At 29.7% G+C, this 16,460-nt stretch overlaps 1 protein-coding gene across 1 annotated transcript; it reads right to left on the bottom strand.

The window, feature by feature from the left end:
* Window positions 1-13,305: 13,305 nt before the first annotated feature.
* Window positions 13,306-13,766, bottom strand: BDBG_16587 (uncharacterized protein; the record flags this gene model as incomplete). Its single annotated transcript, XM_031724513.1, has 1 exon — window positions 13,306-13,766. Exon 1 carries the CDS (start codon window positions 13,741-13,743, stop codon window positions 13,306-13,308), a length of 438 nt encoding a protein of 145 aa, XP_031577124.1. The 5' UTR covers window positions 13,744-13,766.
* Window positions 13,767-16,460: the final 2,694 nt, after the last annotated feature.

Genomic DNA, 16,460 nt, shown 5'->3' with positions numbered 1-16,460 from the left:
ATTCCACTTTTAGACTGGCCGCCGGGACCATGAATTTCACGTTTGGTCCCATTTGGTCTGGTCTCATACATTTCTTGGCGTGAATCCCGCTGGGACTGGCTATCAAAAAAACATGTAAAGTGACTATATATCAGATCTTAAAATGGAACCATGACTTGAAAAAAATGAGAAAGTGGTCTTATTTGATCTCATTTAGTCCCATTCTTGGCATAAAGTTACTATTTTTAGACATTTTAAGGTTTTTTTTAGACTATTTTTAATTTTTTAAAAAGTAATGCTTTTTGATAACGCTCAAATGAGATTTAAAGTCATTTAAAGCAATAAAAATAATTTAAATTGAGAAGTGAAAATCATGATCTCATTTGGAAAATGTGACAAGAGTAGACAGTAAGTCCCACTGAGACAGTATGAAACTACTATCTAATGTTAAAACCGTGTAATGGGATCAGTCGAATTGGTAATGAGACTATCAAAAAATCTGGTCCTGGTCCCAGACACGGTCACACGGTCAGTCTAGTCACTTTACATGTTTTTTTAATGACTAGTCCCAGCGGGATTCATGCCAAGAAGTGTATGAGACCAGATCAAATGAGACCAAACGTGAAGTTCATGATCTCAGCGGCTAGTCTAGCTGAGTCTCTTATTCTGAACCTTTATACACTTGAATAATGCAAGAGATGCATAATTCACATATAACTAATTATTCAGGTCATGAATAACTGTATTAAATAATCTCTTGAGAATTCTACTGATCTGAGATATCAAACAGCATCAGACACTTTATCTGAAACTATAACTGTTATTCTTCTATTATCTTGTGAAAGAACTGTAGAAAAGGCCTGCTGAAATCACTCAATATCTCTGATAGAATCTGATAAGATGTAGTAATTAACTTTACTGTTGATCTCTCTGAGAGTAAGAGTTATAAGAATGTTCTGATTCTCATTGACTGATTGAGTAAAGATGTCATATTAGAATCTTGTGATAAGATTGATATTGAACAAGTCACTGAAGTCTTTCTATAAAGTCTGTTCTATCAGATATATGAATTACTGAAATCTATAGTATTAAATCAAGACTGTCAATTTGTAAGCACTCTCTGAACAAGAATCTGTCAAGTTCTTAAGATCATATACTGTTTATCAACTGCTTATCACTCTGAGACTGATGATACATCAGAATGAACAATTCAGATAGTAAAGAATTATCTTTATAAGTTCTGTAACTATTTATAAGAAAACTGATATGATCTTCTTCTACACACTGAAGTTACTATCAATGACTAAGATGCTGTTTCAACAGACATAAGCCTGTTCATTCTTACATACAGTTATTACATGAAAGTGTTAGATCTTCTAGAAATCACACAGTTTACACTGAATCTTCACAGTTCAATTCAGATTGCTGATAATATAATAATAAAGCTCTGAGATGTCTGTGACTGAGTAGAGGCCTTCATGACAAGTGCTAAACAAGATTAAGAGAACTGAATCAATGTTCATCAAGACCTCACTGAGTAATATAAGATAGAGGACTTGATATGATTGAATCTTAAGAATATACAGATCACACACTCATCTCATACACTGAATTATCATCATATCAAGTATAAAGTGATAGAAGTTTTAGACAGTTATAACTACTATCTTAACATATCATCAGAGATTCATGATGTCTTTCATATAAGCTTACTCTGTCACACTGTCACTGATTTATTCTCTTCTTAACTGACTTCTAACTGACAGTTATCAGAGATCATAGAAGAAGATAATAAACTTGAATAAAAGATTGAAGATATTCTTGATAAGAGACTCTGCAGCTGTAGCTAACAATATCTTATGAAATAAGTCAGCTATAATCATCTGATCTGAACTCTGAGCTTCATATTATCTGAGACAACAGCTCTTGACTGATGAAAACTATGCATCTGTGATTCTATATCACTTCTGAAAAGAGAGGGCTAATGTGATAAGCTGTTCTCAATCAATTATATAGACTATTTCATTACACTTCACAGATTTCACAGAAAGCGCTGATTCTCAGTTGCTGATTCTTGGCTGAAAAACTCAAGAAATTTCTATTCTTCTGCTCTGAAGCTTTATCATGTACAAGTATAAATATTCACTTCAATCACTGATTTCTGCACTTTCTCTTTCTTTCCTTCTCTAATGTTTTCCACTTTTGTATTATAAGACCTATATATTATACTGATCTATTCAGTGTAGACCTCTTACAATTAAATAAGTAGATAGAAAATGTGACAGGCTGCATCTGATTAATTATATAGACTATTTCATTACACTTTATAGATTCCGCTGAAAGCTTCAATTCTCAGTTCACTAAAAGCTCTGATTCTCAGTCACTAATTCTTGACTGAAAAAATCATGGAATTTCTATTCTTCTGCTCTGAAGCTTCATCATGTACATGTATAAATATTCACTTTAATTACTGATTCTCATACTTTCTCTTTCTTTTCTTCTCTAATGTTTTTCACTTTTGTATTATAAGATCTATATATTATATTAGCCCCGGTGGCCGAATGGTTAATGCGGCCACCCGGTAGCGCCTTGGCGTGGGAAACCAAGGTGTGTGAGTTCGAAACCCGCAGAGAATACATTAAATCCGGAACTCAAGCACCTCAGGTTTCTAATAAATACAGAGATGTACAAATTGCTTCAATGAATCGCTCTATGTTTCTGAGCTGGAAAGTTATTATCACATGTATTTAATTGTCACTTCTTTGTATTTTTCTATGTTCTTGTTATCTTGATGTGGTCTCAACACCTGTATTTCCTCCTGTATAATTAACACTTGACCTGTATTTAACATCACGCAAGGACTCATTATAAGCTCCGCTTGCATATGAGTATAATGAAAGAATAATAATAATAATAATAATAATAATAATATATATTATATTAATCTATTCAGTGTAGATCTCTTACACTTGAAAAATATTCATCATCTTCTTATTAGAAATGATTATTCACATTTATTATCTTCTTATTAGAAATGATAACTTACTGAGATATTAGAATATGTAATAATATATAAGAAATAAGAGAAATAAACAATCAGTTAAGCAGATACTGAGTCTTTAAATAGAAGCTTACTTATCAGTCACTCTGATCTCATAATAAGATCTTACAAAGAGAATAAGATCTTATAAAGAAAATGTCAGTAAAAGATCTGAAAGTTCTGACATCTTAAATATATAAGATATTTATATGATTACATTTCTTCTGATTCCGCAGATATCACACATTTAACAAATAATACAGCTATGTCTATCAATAATATGAGAGAACTCTCAAACGTGAGCATAGATACAGTGTCACAGTGACTTTAAGCAATGTTGAAATTACAACAGCAATAGATAGCTAATATACATGCAACTCAATAACATCAATATAAAGAAATTCAATGATTGTCTTAATAAGAAATCTCTGCACAGATAATTTCAACACTGACAGAATCAAATATAAATATAATATAAATATTAAAGAAATACTTAGATACTTCTGTATATTTTAATACTTCTGATCTCACTCTCTATTCATTATAGAGGTTGAAAATGCTTATGAAACTAAGTGTAGATAAAGATGTCATTAGTTTATTAACTAATCAAGATTAATATATCAATAAATAATTAAAGAATTATGTGAGACAGAAGTTTCATTCATGAATGAAAGTATATAAACTAGTGTTATAAATATCTGATAATATTATCAAAATATCTTGATATTCTGTTCTGAGACACTGCTATGCAATAGAAAGTATTAGATTAATTACAGAGTGTCTGACAGAGAAACACTTCTCTTATAACATTTATTCCTGACTTCAATATTAAGATTCTAGAAGCAGGTGATAAACCTTGAGAGAATTGAATGAAGATTAGTATACTTAAGAAGACATTAACTTTTGAACTCTTACAGATTCTTATAAATGTAGATAAAGACCTGACTTATAAAGACTTCTATATATAACTCTGAACATTGAATGACTGTCTTATCAAACTCAAGAGTATACAGAATACTAGCAAAAGATGTTACATCTCAGTCACTTATATATCTGTGTTGAAGAATAATAACAATAATACAGATGTCATGAACTGAGTAGACTTGAATATCTATGCATAAGCAAGAGTCTCTGTCATTTGAACAGGCTTCTGAGTCTCTGAAATCACTTTCAAAGAAGTCATTAATTAACATCAATATAAGATATATATTAACTGTAATAGATCAGAACATATTATCTTCAACTGCTCATCAGTCTACATGCCTTCTCACTCATGAGAAAGATCAGTGTCTTCTCACTCAAAGAATGAATCAGTGCCTGTCTGTATCAACTACATTGTATTGAAGAAAGATTCAGAAGATAACTATGAGAATGTCTCAATGAAACAGGGAAAAGATTAGCTTCTGTTCAAATTCACAAACAGAAGCTTGAAGATATTGAATAACAACAATTTGAAGAGAAAATGATAATGAATGTGATTCTTGTATCTACTATAATAGATAATATATATAATATGAAAGTCATAGTAGACAGCAGTCTATATTATTATACAATGATTAAATCTTCAGTCATAAGACATTATAATCTTCAGTATATCTTCTTATCAAAACTCTGACTTCTCACAGAATTTGATGACTTAAAAGACATTTACACTCATTACATGATAAAGCTAAACATAGATATCAGAGAATATCAACATAAAGATATCTACATATATGAAGTTGATAATCTTGATTATAATCTTATATTAGAACTTATCTGACTATCTGAATAAGGCATCTTGTTAAACACTTATAATGGAAGCTTAATATTTCCTAACAATGATAGAATTCTCAAAGATGACATTTACAAGACTATGAACCTAACACAGATCTCTGTCAATGCTTATAAAATGCTCTGAAAAAGAAGTCACTGATGAGATTGTTAATAGCAGAATTATGTAACAATCTATTCTATCAGTCTGATCAATATTAAGAAAGCTCTAGAGAAGTTATTCTGTACTATAATAACAGATTCTCATACAAAACTCTCTCAATAATATCAGGAATATCTAGATGTCTTCTGATAAGATAATATTATAGATATATCTCTGTTACAAGACTCAGAAGTGAATCACAGTATCAAGTTAGAAAAGAAGAATGATAAGAATCTCAAGTTATTATAAGACTCTTTTTATAATATGTCTCAAGATGAACTTCTTCTTCTTCAGAAGACACTCAATGATCTGTTAAATAAGAGATTGATACATATTAGTAACTCTTTCACTGCAGCTTCTATTCTCTTTACAAAGAAATCAGATGAAGAACACTGATTCTGTGTGAACTATTAAGATCTGAATACATTAACAAAGAAAGATCATTATTTCTTATTCCTTATTAATAAAACCCTAGCATGTATCAGACAAGCTTAATGATTTATAAAGTTAGATATTATTATTATGTTTTATAAGATTTGTATTATTAAAGAAGATGAATGACTTACAGCATTCTGCACATATTATAATCTCTTTGAATGAGTAGTCACTCTCTTTGAACAAACTAATAGTCTCAGTATATTTCAGAAATATATGAACTGAGTACTCTGAGATTTTCTTAATAAGTTTGTATCTGTATATTCTGATAACATTCTCATCTTCACTGATGAATTCAGAAAGAAATATCAGAAATATGTGCAGAGAGTATTACAATAATTACAAGAAGCAGAACCATCAATAGATATTAACAAGTATAATTTCAAAGTCAAGAGTATAAAATATCTAGGTTTTATTATAGAAGCTGATAAGAGAATTTGAATGAATTCTGAGAAGATCTCTGTCATTCTTGAATGAGAAGCTTCATATACTATGAAAGATGTATAAAGCTTTATCAGATTTACTAACTTCTATCAGTGACTTATATAAAACTTCTCAGATATTATAAGATTACTTACAGAACTTATTAAAAAGAACTCAGTATTTCAGTGATTAGTAGACACTGAAGCTGCATTCACACAGATAAAGAAGATATTAATTAATATCTCTTTACTGATAATATTTAATTCTGATCATAAGATAGTTGTAAAAGCTGATTTCTCTGACTATATCACAGAAGAAGCTATATTATAATATAATAATGAAGATGTTTTATAATCATATACTTTCATATTTAAGAAACTGAGTCTTACTGAATGCACTTATGAGATCTATGACAAGAAACTTCTTACAATTATATACTATCTAGAAGAATGAAACTCTGAACTCTGAAGTGTCTTCAAATTTGAGATAATTACAGATTATAAGAATCTCAAACACTTCACTATCACTTAAAAGCTTATTAAATGACAGATATGATGATCTAAGCTATTAAGCTGTTTTTATTTCATGATACACTATCACTCTGACAGTCAGAACTCAATAAGAGATACACTCTCACAATGAGAGTAAGATATACTATTCAATATAACAGATACTTACTGAATGAATTAAGAGCATCAGCTCTTGAATCTGAAGATATTAGTTGATCAAGATAAAATAACTCATAACATCATACATGCTTCTTCAATTAGAACTGCTACTGATATCTCAACTTCTTCTGAATCTACACTGAATGAATTATGACATGTAATAGCTAAAACTGATGAACTTCTTCAAACACTCACTGAAGCAGTACATTAAGAAGCACTCTGATTGTCCTCAGAACTATATATAAGAACTGACATTTCAGAGTGCTCAATCAATAATAATAACACACTGCAATTCTGTAAATATTACTGAGTCTCTCACTTCAAACTCTTACACATAAGAGGTCGCGGGGCAGGGTTCTATTACTCCGAGTGTAACCTGACCTACACAGATAATATACAATTTATCGAGCATTTGAATAGCAAGCAGCACTTAGATAATACAAGAGATGTATGATTTATATATAACTGAATATTCAGGTTATAAATAACTGTACTGAATAATCTCTTGAGAATTCTACTAATCTGAGATATTGAATAGCATCAGACACTTTATCTGAAACTGTAACTATTATTTCTCTATTATCTTATGAAAGAATTATAGAAAAGATCTACTAAAACTGCTCAATATTTCTGATAAAATCTGATAAGATATAATAATTGACTTCACTGTTAATCTCTCTAAGAGTAAGAATTATAAGAACATTGTGATCATTATTGACTGATTGAGTAAAGATATAATATTGAAATCTTATAATAAGACAGATACTGAATAAGTTACTGAAGTCTTTCTACAGAGTTCATTCTATCAGATATACGAATTACTGAGATCTATAGTATCAGATTAAGACTGTTAATTTATAAGCATTCTCTGAATGAGAATCTGTCAAGTTCTCAAGATTACACACTGTTTATTCACTATCTATCACTCTGAGACTGATAATATATCAGAGTAAACAATTCAGATAGTGAAGAATTATCTTTATAAGTTCTGTAATTATTTATAAGATGACTGATATAATCTTCTTCTACATACTGAAGTCACTATCAATAACTGAGATGCTGTTTTAACAGATATAAGCCTGTTCCTTCTCATATATAAGCCTGTTCCTTCTCATATATAATTATCACATGAAGATATTAAATCTTCTAGAGATTATACATTTCATCTCAAATCTCTGCAGTCTGATTCAGATTGCTGATAATATAGTAATAAAGCTCTGAGATATCTGTGACTGAGTAGAAGTCTTCATAATAAGTACTAAACAGAATTAAGAACATCAAACTAATGTTCACTGAGATTCTATTAAGTAATATGAGATAGTAGATCTGATGTAATTAAATTCTAAAAATATACAAATCACACACTTATCTCATACACTGAATTATTATTATATTAAATATAAGATGATAGAAGTTTTAGACAGTTATAATTACTGTCTTAATATATTATCAGAAATTTATAATATTCTTCATACAAGCTTGCTCTACTGTGCTGTCACTGACCTGTTTCCTTCTTAACTGACTTTCAACTGACAGTTATCAGAGATTGTAGAAGAAGACAATGAACTTGAGTGAGAGATTGAAGATATTCTTGATAAGAGATCTCATAGTCACAGCTGATAATATCTTGTAAAATGAGTTAGCTATAATCACTCAATCTGAACTCTGAGCTCTGCATTATTCAAAACAGGAGCTCTTGACTGATGAGAACTATACACAATCTCATCTCTGAAAAGAAGGGACTAATATGACAGGCTGCACTCAATCAATCATATAGACTACTTCATTACACTTCATATATTCTGCTGAAAGCTTCAATTCTCAGTTCACTAAAAGCTTCAATGCTCAGTCACTGATTCTCAGCTGAAAAACTTATGAAATTTCTATTCTATCACTCTGAAGCTTCACCATGTACATGTATAAATATTCACTTTAATTGCTGATTTTCACACTTTCTCTTTCTTTTCTTCTCTAACATTTTTCACTTTTATATTATAAGACCTATATATTATACTGATCTATTCGGCGTAGACCTCTTACAGAATAGAACAGAAAAGAAAAAGTAAAGTAAAGAGAGACTATAATAAAACAACATTATTAAAAAATAGTGTATAGCTGTTTTAACAGACTATATCTAGTCATTTTTCACCTCTTCTTATTTAGATATTTCTGAATTCAGTCATTTTCTTGTAGCTGCTTGAGTTTCTGATAGAAAGTCTATTAAGTATTTAATTTCTGTCTCAGTTGAGAATAAGAATCTCATATTTAATTAATTTAAATTATACTTCTCTTTCAATCTGACTCTGAGACTATTGTATAATACACAGTATATTATAATATACTCAGAATTTTCATTTGCATTGCAGAATGAGTATTCTATTGAATCAAATCTATTATCAAATCTTTGTATATAAGATTTGAAATAATTATGTTCTAGATGCAGCTGAATTATAGATGAGAATATTTTCTTTTTATATTTAATTGAACAAGATTTTCACTTGAGTTTTATTTTAAATCTTGAATAATGTATACTCTTCTTTTATTTCTGCCAGCTTTTATTTCATTTATCTAAATAAGATTCATTTATCTTTCTCTTCATAAAAGATCAGAACACTGTTTTTTAAATAGATCTGCTTAATTCTGAACTCTTTTTTACAGCTAAATCAGCCAATTCATTGCCATGAATATTCAAAGAGTAGATAGTAAGTGTTACTGAAATAGTATAAGACTACTATCTAATCATAAAACTATCTAATGAGATTAATTAAATTGATAATAAAATTATTAAATATTCTGATTTTGATTTCAGACACGGTTATATAGTCAGTCTAACTATCACTTATAATTATAGTCTATCTTTGATTTACCTAGTATCTCACTTATACTCTTACAAAGAAGTTTTTACTATATTATATTACTTATTTACTAACTTTTTCATTCTTCAATTATATAAGAATAAGTGCTCACAGGCGATTATTTGAGTGTTTACAGCTTGATGTGATATATACTGATAGCTACTAGAAGTATTCATAGTACAAAGATAAAATATAGAGATTAAATATATAATAGTATTCAAGCTGAGTTATAAATAGTATTTATAAACTTCAGTTCATATAGTTATGTATAGTTAAGAGCTGCTAACTCTATTAATTATATAAGAGATAGAAATAGAGATAAAGAATGTATAAAAAGTAAGATTTCTTATATACTTCTCTCTCTCTAAGACTTTATCTGTGAAGTCTTTCACTGAGTGATTTTATAGAATCAGACTCAGCACTGTAGTAATACTCACTAAACACTTCTTATATCTATAAAAAAAAAAAATCTCAATGAGAAAAAATGTCTTATTAGTATAAAGAGAAAAGAGTCTGTTAGTTAATTTCTTATTCTATAAGATTTTTTATAATCTGCAGATTTTTCTCTGACTATTATGTAGATATATCTTATATCTTTTACTTAGAAGAGTTTCAGTTAACTCTCAATTATTTGTATAAGATTTCTATATAATTATCACATAGAATCATTGTGTATTTTTTAATCTGATAAGTTTCAGTTAATCTTCAATCATTTTTCTATAAGATTTTTATATAATTATTACATAGATTTATTCTGCAGATGAATTACTTTGTATAAAATTACACTTATTAAAGAGAAGTATTTATAAGTTAATTTTTTTACTTATTCTTATAAATTATCATTCTTTGACACTGTAGAGTTATACAAAAATTTTTATTCTTTCACTAACTCTATAGAATTATAGAATTAAGATATTCATAGTCTATAATTATTCTTTATAATTATATAGAAAGATTTAGAACTGTAATTTATAATTATTCTCTATTTACTAGAGTAATCTGACTATTCTGTGAAATCACTTAAAGTGTAAATAAACTTCTTTAAAGTACTATAAATATCTTAAATCTGTCTGTAGAATCTTATCTTCTCTTCTTTTTTTCTATAATAACTCTTATTCTTATCAACTGTAAGTATCTTCATTCATCTGTGAAGTGTTTTCACTTAGAAAACAGAGAGAGAGTGTTTCTAATAATATTTATATATTAATTTAAGAACTTCTTAAGAATAAAAGTTTTTCAATTTTAATATCTTTATAAATAATATCAGACTGTTACTGAGCTTCTTATAAGTATCTCTGTTATATCTCTAGTTACTTTCTACTAGCTGATAAAGTAGAGATACTGTTATCTATAACATTATCTTCACTTCTCTTAGTCTTATTACTGTATGTAATCTTTAAGCTTGTAGCTAACTCTATATCTTTTTCAGATCAGCTTCTAACTCTCAGTAGTAGACTGATCATCAGAATCATAAATTTCATATTTAATTTCATTTGATCTGATTTCATACATTTCTTGATATGAATTCCGCTGGGACTAATCATTAAAAAAGTATGCAAAGTGACTATTTATCAGATCTCAAAATGAAATCATAACTTAGAAAAAATAAGAAAGTGATTTCATTTAATCTCATTTAATTTCATTCTGAGTATAAAGTTGCTATTTTTGAACATTTTAAGGTTTTCTTTCAACTATTATTACTTTTTTAAAAAGTATCACTTTTTAATAACACTCAAATAAGATTTAAAGTCATTTAAAGCAATAAAAAGAATTTAAATTGAGAAGTAGAAATCATGATCTTATTTGAAAAATGTAATATAAGTAGACAGTAAGTCTTACTGAGATAGTATAAGACTACTATTTAATCTTAAAACTGTGTAATAAGATTAGTCAAATTGATAATGAGATCATTAAATATTCTGGTTCTGGTCTCAGACACGGTCACACGGTTAGTCTACTTAGTAGTATAATTCTACTCTTTATCATAAGTCTCTCTGTAAGTAATTTTTTACAGACTCTAACTAACAGTTTCTATAAAGCTCTCAGTACTATCAGTACTCTCTATAACTCTGTGAATTTATAATCATCTCTTCTCTATCTACACTATTACTAATCAGATATATATAAATATATCTAGATTCTCTATTAATAATTCTCACACTGTGATGCATTTCTGCAATTCTGATGTCAATGAGAGATAAGTTCTCAGATATCTGTAAAATTCAGATAATTAAAATAATAGAAGTTAATCTGAATAGAGAAGCTCTCTCTCTATATTTTAATAATTTTCAGACTGAATACTTCAGTATAACTGAGAGAGCAGATACAGCTTTGTAAGAGATATCTGATAATATACACAGATAATCAGTCTTCAAGATTCTGCTATAACTGTGTATACTCTGGTATTCAGCTCTCTTAAAGTCTGTAATTTTAGCAGTTTTCATATCGAATAAAATAATTGTCTGTACTTGTGGCGGGCTGCGCCCGATCAATTATATAGACTATTTCGTTACACTTCACAGATTTCAATTACTTCATTCTCAAACACGTACGCTCTGATTCTCAGTCATTCTCAATCGCTGATTCTCAGCTGCTATGAATGCGCGTATATTCTTCCACCCCGAAGCTCCACCGCGTACACCACCACATACATGTATAAATATCCATCTTAATCACTGATTCTCACACTTTCTCTTTCTTTCCTTCTCTAATGTTTTTATCTTTGTTATATAAGACCTATTAATATTATACTGATCTATTCAGCATAGACCTCTTACACTATAAAAACATTCATCATCTTCTCATTAGGAATAATTATTCATTGAGAGATATCTGAACACATAACAACACATAAGAAAGAGAAAACACAGTTAAGTGAATATCAAGTTCTCAGATAGAAGCTTACTCATCAGTCACTCTGGCCTGATAATAAAGATCTTATAAGAGAATATTAGTAAAAGACCTGAGAGTTCTGACACTCAGACATATAAGAATACAATTACATTTCTTCAGATTTCACAGATATTATACATTTAATGATTGATATAATCATGTCTAACAATAATATGAAACTCTTAAATATGAGCATAGATGTGATGTCACAGTGACTCTGAGCAATATTGAAATTACAACAGCAACAGATAGCAGACATGTACATAACTCAACAACTTTAATACAAAGAGATTCAATAATTAATTCATGTGATTTCAACATCTACAGAACTGAATACAAAAGTACTGAAAGAATGCTTAAGTGCTTCTGTATATTTCAATGCTTCTGATCTCACTCTCTACTCATCATGAAGAATGAAAATGCTTGTGAAACTAAGTGTAGATGAAGATATCATCAGTTCATTAATTAATCAAGATTAGTATATCAATGAATAATTGAAAGATCACATGAAACAGAAGTTTCATTCATGAATGAAAGCATGTGAATCAGTATTATGAATATCTGATAATATTATAAAACATCTTGATATTCTGTTTCAAGACACTGCTATGTAATAGAAAGTATTAGATTAATTACAGAGTATCTGACAGAGAAACACTTCTCTTATAACATTTATTTCTGACTTCAACACTAAGATTCTAGAAGCAGATGATCAATCTTAAGAGAATTGAATAAAGATTAGCATGCTTAAGAAGACATTAACTTTTGAACTCTTACAGACTCTTATAAGTATAGATAAAGACCAGACTTATGAAGACTTCTACACACAGCTTCAGACAATGAATGATCATCTTATCAAGCTCAGAAATATACAGAACAGTGACAGAAGATATTACATCTCAGTGACTTATACACTCACACTGAGAAATAACAATGATGCAGATATCATGAATTAAGTAGACTTGAATATCTACACACAAGCAAGAATCTCTGCTGTTCAAACAGGCTTCTGAGTTTCTGAGATCACTTCTAAAGAAGTCACTGATTAACATCAATATAAAGTGTGTATCAACTGTAACTGATCAGAACACATTGCTTTTAACTACTGATTAACCTATGTGCCTTGGACAACCGCTCCACCACGAACTCGCTCGATTTTTCAAATAAGAACCCGCCGATAGATCCATCGAAAAGCCCTCGATCATACGAGCATTCTGACCCCATCGCCGACTGCATACCCTGTGTGGTGGTGGAGTTATCCAGCCAAACGTGAACCGGACGTTGTTCGAAACTCCTGTGTGAGATTATCCCCTGTTCTCCCCTACCACACCACAACCCCGGGCCAAAGTGCCATACAAATTGTAAGGTGAAGAGACCTAGCCATATGCACCAATCTTCTCGATTTTGGAAGATCCCCGATCTGTAGTTGTGGAGATATCTGAGGAGCGACCTCCGCGAAAACCCTGTCCATCTTTGATGTTCCAAAACACCAACGCCAAGTCTCACCCTCGTACCGCCCTTCCCAATCTGGCCCATCCCCAGCAGAAAAATACAAAAAGATACCTTGGCAATAATATCAAGCACATAATCAATGGACTCTTCTGAAGTGCAACCTCCACGGTCTGTTGTCAGTGTATCTAGACTTCAACACCAAGTCTCACCCTTGTACTACCCCTCTCAATCTGGCCCATCCCCGGCAGAACAATACAAAAAGATACCTCAGCAACAGCATTCAATACATAATCAGTGAACAATGAGTCAACAGCACACCAACAACTATAAAATCAGTATATCTCAAGGTCTGACTGAGCCTTTGATCCCTGCACAGTGAGATATATTAAATCTAGCTTTAATATCTCAATATTCAATAGATTCTGCAAGAGATTGAGAACAGCAACACTAGGTTTCTATTGAATTTGAGAATTAACTCTATATTGATATAATCATTGACAAAGTCTTCTATTTTGAGATATAAATAACCAGTTCCTCTACATCTCACTGACAATATTTATATTATCATATAGAAACAGACTTATATTCTCTATAATATCAAGACTTTGAAGAGAGAAAGTCTTGATAGAGAGTATATAGTAGTACATATCTTAGCAGTTTCTATCTCATTCTTCTGCAGCAGTTAATACAAAAAAAAGATCTTAGAAATAGTTTTTTACTTCTCTTAAAAAAGTAAGGTGTTTTTCTCTGGATTTTATACAATATTCTTATAAAGAATAAAAAACAGAGCTGTTTTCTGTTATAATTTTATATTCTTTTAAGTAAGAATTACTTTTTCAGTGACTGAAGAGCTTTCATTAATACTTAATTCTTTTTTACACTCTTTATTAACTGATTTGAGTTACACACTTGTTGTGTGAGGAGAATTGAATAATTTAGAATAAAATTGAATAGTTTTAATCAATTTCTCTGCAAAAAATTGATTTATTTTTTGTCAGTTTTTCTCTCAAAAACTGTCATATTATCTGATTCATTATCAATTGATATTATACTCTTTCTCACTGTATTCCAGGAAAGAGATTGTAAAGATTTTATTGATTTATCTTAAAAATCAATTTTAGTTTATTAGATTCTCTTCAAAAATCTAACCTAGTTACTGAACTAGTGTGAAAAAAATCAGATGTTTTATATATAAAAGTCTTTTATTCTTCTTTTGAAACAGTCTGACTAACTTTTCAATTGAAAACAGACTTAGAAATATCTCAATTGAAACAGTCTGATCAACTTTTCATTGAGTGAGAATAATGAGTTCAAAAATACACTCAGTTGATGTGAAAAAAGATGCTTTCTCAAGTGCTATTCCTGAGATTGAAATTCTGAAGAGAAGAAAGAAAGAAGAAATAGAGAAATAACAAGTTCTTGAAATACAGAAACTTGAAAAAGTAAGTAAGATTCTTAAAAAGCAGTGTCTGAGTAAGATGAATGAAGAAGTTCTGTTAATTCTTCATACTCAGACTAGACAACTACAGAAGATGATCAAGTTCAAACTTGAAATCTCAAACACAGTTTAAAAAACATTGAAAATTCCTTATACAATCACTGACTCTTTATCTTACTCTTCTTCTTTTTCTTCTACTTCTTCTTCTTCTTTAAATCACAAGAAAATATATGCTCAAGCAGCTGAATCTGCTGTCTCTAAACCTGCTGTCTCAAAACCTGCTCAAAATTCTGAGAAAACTGAGAAGAATACTGCTCATACCTCTATTCATAGAAAAGTAGAAAAGAAAATGCAAAAAGAGAAAAACTTTTAAATCTTCAGAAATAGAAGACTTATTCTTAAAGTTTCAAATCAGGACATTCTGCAAAGAAACAAGCTAAACTCAAATCTCATTTTCAGAATCAGAAATGAAATTAATCAGCAGTTCTTTTCTCAGTTGATAACTGATATTAAAGTTTAAAAATCAGTTATAGCTTCAATTGAGTCATTATTCTTTGAAAACTTCATCATTCTGACTACAATGTCTGAATTTAGTGCTGAATTCCTTATTCAGAATGAGAATCTCTGAAAGTCAGCAGTAGAATCTTTGCTAAACACAATAATTCTATCTGAGAAAGATGAAAAGTGAGATAAATTCATTCTTCATAATATTTCAGTTGAAATTTTTGACTGTGAAAAAGGAATGCTACTTCTCAAAAATGAATTAGAAGAATACAACTCTATTCAGCTGAGAAAGAAGCCTGTATAACTAAATTCAATTGAGTTCAGACAAAGCAGAAGAAATGCCTCTGTTCTAGTATATATAAAAACACTTGAACAGTCAAAGATCTCTGAAGTAAGAGTAGCAGATTTGAAAATGAGAGTTCATGAATACAAAGACTCAAGAATGAATCTCAAAGCTCAAACACAGTGTTCAAACTATCAAAGATATGAACACTTTGTAATCTCATATTTTAGAGACTCAAAATATGCATTCTGTGTCAGAGATCACAAAACTAGTGAGCATAAATATGAGATATGCTCAAAAAGAGATGAAATATGTCAACACACTCTGCTTAAATGCTCTAATTGTAAAGAAAAACATATATCTAGCTCAAAGAAATGTATGTTTGCTTCAAGAACTCAAAAGAACTGAAGAAAAGATGAAGCTCAAAGTCAATCTAGAACTGAAGAGAAGAGTCAAGTCAGTAGACTTACAACTGTAAGCTTAAAAAGAAGAAACTCTTAACTATTCAAATCTTCAAACTTCAATTCTTCAGCTAAATGTAAACAGAATTTGAATCCTCAAACTTCTGTTAAGATT

Source organism: Blastomyces gilchristii (assembly GCF_000003855.2).
Source record: "Blastomyces gilchristii SLH14081 genomic scaffold supercont1.3, whole genome shotgun sequence".
Lineage (NCBI taxonomy): Eukaryota > Fungi > Ascomycota > Eurotiomycetes > Onygenales > Ajellomycetaceae > Blastomyces > Blastomyces gilchristii.
This window is presented reverse-complemented; position numbering and strand designations above follow the sequence as displayed.